This window comes from Eutrema salsugineum, unplaced genomic scaffold (assembly GCF_000478725.1).
Source record: "Eutrema salsugineum unplaced genomic scaffold, Eutsalg1_0 scaffold_12, whole genome shotgun sequence".
Classification (NCBI taxonomy): domain Eukaryota; kingdom Viridiplantae; phylum Streptophyta; class Magnoliopsida; order Brassicales; family Brassicaceae; genus Eutrema; species Eutrema salsugineum.
The window spans coordinates 3107856-3112006 of NW_006256895.1; the positions used below are offsets into that span (position 1 = coordinate 3107856).

A 4151-nucleotide genomic window follows, 5' to 3' on the forward strand; every position below is an offset into this window, starting at 1 on the left:
TTAGCCATTTACATCGATCCAATTGTCTAGAGTTGCTCATTCACTTGGATCACCCCTTGGCCACCGATCAAAGCTTTGCTTCCGAGATAATATAAGCCCTTGACAGCTTGGTGCTTGTATCATTTTTGGTATCAGAGCTGAAGTTCCTTCAGCCCAGGTTTTATTTATCTATTTACATCTTTTCATTTCTATTTAATCATTTGCTTCTTGTCATATTCATTTTGTTAAAAAAAAAAAATCATATTTCATTATCGTTTCATCCAGTTTCATTTGTCATATTCATTCTGTTAAAAAAAAAAAAGAACTCATCATAACATCTCATTCTCGTTGCACTTAGCTTCATTATTCATCACAAATCATTGTTCATTGTTCTAAGTTTCTGCATCAAAGAAAAGTCAAAAAAAAATAGTCCTGAATTGTTGTGTCGATTTCCAAGTTTAGGTGCATCAAGTCAGACTTTCCTTATTTATTTCAATCACGTTTAAATTCATTCTCTTGCTAAGTTTTAAATTATTTAGACAGCACCAATTTCCTTATTTGTTTAGTTGTCATTCCAAGTTAACAAAAAAAAAAGAAGAGAAAAGCATATTTACATTTTTTAGAATTTCCAAACTTACCATATTTGTGTCTCCTTATTTCTTGATCGAGACTAAACACTTTTTCTCTTGTGTTTTTGTTTTGCGAGAAAAAAATTCCATAAGCAACTATGGGAGAGGAGAGCAGCAATGCACAAGACCCTCTTCACCAATTAATAATCTCCATGAGAGACGAGATCAAAGCATTGAGGCAAGACTTTGGAGATAGACTTAGCCGTGTGGAGCAAGCACCGAGGGTAACTCTACAACCAACTCGCCATATTGGAGGATTAGGAACCGGCCCCAACACCACTCAGAACACCGGAACCAATCCAAGGCACAACGGAGTGCGCATCAACGAACCACACATGACCGAAGACGACTCTTCTCAAGATGAAGAACCAAACCCTAGGCGTCAAAGACACTGCGGGCAAAGGCAACATGTGCCACAAGACGATTATGGAGATGCTGATGACGAAGAGTATACACCTTACTCTAGACAGAACCAGAACCACATCAAGCTGACCGCACCTAATTTTGCTGGAAAAGTTGATCCGGAGGCTTATCTAGATTGGGAGAAGAGGATGGATCACATCTTCGACTATTACAATCAACCTGGTCCAAAGAGAGTAGCACTAGCAGTGGCTCAGCTCACCGATGGTGCACTTACATGGTGGGAAAGAGAAGTATCAGACCGAAAGAGAAGCCGCTTGAGAGCTATTGATACATGGGTCGACATAAAAGACCTAATGAGGCAAAGGTATGTCCCTCCTCATTTTTACCGAGACTTACAGCGTCGTTTTCGAACTCTTAAACAGGGAACCAGGACCGTAGAAGAATACTATGAGGAGTTTGAGCGCTTGAGGAACCGATTGGAGCTCAATGATGATGAAGAAGCTCTAATGGCGCAATTCCTTGATGGCTTACAAGAGAGGATCAGCCGCAAAGTGGAGAGACAGGTATATCAAGACTTCAAAGATCTTTTCCATTTGTCTATACAGGCAGAACAACACATCAGAAGATCTCCAATACTAGAAGCAAGCCGCAAACCACTTGGAACACCAAATTCAACAAAGCACTCGACAAAGGCAAGAGTGTGGAAATTGATTCACGTTTCAAAGGCAAGGCGGTTGAAACAAGCAAAGACACCAGACCAGAGGCAGGTAAGACTAATAACCCTCAGCGTGAAAGAGATATTACTTGTTTCAAATGCAGGGGAAGAGGTCATATGTCTCGCGAGTGTCCAAACAATCGAGTGATGCTCATGACCGAGGCTGGGGACTATGAGTCACATGATGAAGCTGATGTTCAAGAAGATCAAGACGATGAGTATGGTGACATAGCTTATCCAGACACAGGAGAGCTCCTTGTCACTAGACGTGTATTAAGTGTAATGGTGAAGCCAGCCGAGACCATACAAAGAGAGAACATCTTTCACAGCCGTTGCACTATAAAGGGGAAGGTATGTAATCTTATTTTTGATGGTGGGTCTTGTACTAATGTTGCAAGTGCTCACATGGTTGATAAGCTAGGCCTTGAGAGAACTAAGCATCCACGGCCATATAGGCTGAGATGGCTCGATGATAAGGTAGAGCTTAAGATTACCGATCAAGTCACCATTCCATTTAGCATAGGAAAATATCAAGATCAAGTTGTATGCGATGTAGTTCCTATGCAAGCTGGTCATTTATTGTTAGGTAGGCCATGGCAATTTGATAGAGAAACTAAGCATGATGGTAGGACTAATATGTATACTCTTATGCATAACAAAAGAAAAGTTAGTTTAGCACCTCTTACACCATCACAAGTGCATGAACTACAAATGCAAATGCTTAAAGAAAAAGAAAGTATCTCTAAGTCAAATTTTCTTGTTCAGCCTAGCTATGTTAGAAAAGTTTTTGCTGCTAAACACACAATGCTACTAATGATCTTTAAGGAGCTTTTGAGCGCAGGTTTAGGTGGACTTGAACTACCACCAGAGATCACTGATTTACTTGACAGGTTTAAAGATGTGTTCCCTGAAGAAATGCCTGAAGGATTGCCACCAATTCGAGGCATAGAGCACCAAATAGACTTCATACCGGGAGCAGCTTTACCAAACAAACCGGCTTACCGAATGAGCCCTGAGGAGTCCAAGGAGTTGGAGAGGCAAGTCAAGGAGCTGTTAGACAAAGGATATGTGAGGGAGAGCCTCAGCCCTTGTGCCGTTCCTGTCCTGTTGGTGCCAAAGAAAGATGGCTCCTGGCGCATGTGTGTAGATTGCCGAGCTATCAACAACATCACCATCAAGTATAGACACCCAATTCCAAGACTCGATGACATGCTTGATGAGCTTAGTGGAGCCACCTTGTTCTCAAAGATCGATCTCAAGAGTGGATACCATCAAGTGAGGATGAAAGAAGGTGATGAATGGAAGACTGCCTTCAAGACCAAGCAAGGTCACTATGAGTGGATGGTGATGCCCTTCGGCCTCACCAATGCACCAAGTACCTTTATGCGTCTAATGAATCAAGTTCTTAGAGCATACATCAGTAAGTTTGTTGTTGTTTATTTTGATGATATTTTAGTTTACAGCAAATGTTTATCTGATCATGTGTCACATCTTGAGCTTGTTTTAAAGACTCTTCGACAAGAAGGCCTTTATGCAAACTTAAAGAAGTGCGCATTCTGCACTGATAAGTTGGTTTTCCTAGGTTTTGTTGTGAGCTCGCAGGGATTACAGGTTGATGAGGAGAAGATAAAAGCCATCAAAGACTGGCCGGCCCCAACAAATATCAGCCAAGTGAGGAGCTTCCATGGGTTAGCAAGCTTCTATCGGCGTTTTGTCAAGGTTATCAGTAGTATAGCCGCACCTCTCACTGCTGTGGTGAAGAAAAGTGTTGGTTTTACATGGGGAGAAGCTCAACAAAAGGCGTTTGATACTCTCAAGGAGAAGCTTACCAATGCACCGGTTCTTGTGCTACCCGACTTCAACAAAACGTTTGAAGTGGAGTGCGATGCATCAGGCATTGGCATAGGAGCTGTACTGACACAAGGAGGAAAACCAGTGGCGTTTTTCAGTGAGAAGCTAGGAGGAGCTACGGTCAACTATCCGACGTTGACAAAGAGTTATATGCTCTGGTTAGAGCTTTGGAGACTTGGCAGCATTATCTGATGTCAAGAGAGTTTGTGGTCCACACTGACCATGAAACACTTAAGCACCTTCGAGGACAAACCCATCTCAAGAGGAGACATGCCAGGTGGATGGAGTTCATTGAGACTTTCCCCTACATTATCAAGTACAAGAAGGGCAAAGACAATATAGTGGCAGATGCTTTATCTCGAAGACATGCACTCATCGCAACTATGGAGGCCAAAGTTATGGGGTTTGAGTTCATCAAAGACCTTTACAAAGAAGATCCAGAGCTAGGAGAGAGCTTTGAGGAGTGTAACAGGGGAACTCATGGCAAGTTCTACATCTATGAAGGCTTTATGTTTCGAGACAAGAGACTTTGTATACCGCAATGTTCTCTTAGGGATCTTATTGTCCGAGAAGCTCATGGAGGAGGACTGATGGGTCACTTTGGAGTAGACAAG

At 42.2% G+C, this 4151-nt stretch overlaps 1 protein-coding gene across 1 annotated transcript; it reads left to right on the forward strand.

Moving 5' to 3' along the window:
• Window positions 1-706: 706 nt before the first annotated feature.
• Window positions 707-3840, forward strand: LOC112089109. The gene is made up of 2 exons (XM_024160084.1): window positions 707-1534; window positions 1594-3840. The coding sequence occupies exons 1-2, from the start codon at window positions 707-709 to the stop codon at window positions 3727-3729; spliced, it is 2964 nt and encodes a 987-aa protein (XP_024015852.1). The 3' UTR covers window positions 3730-3840.
• The last annotated feature ends 311 nt before the right edge of the window (window positions 3841-4151 follow it).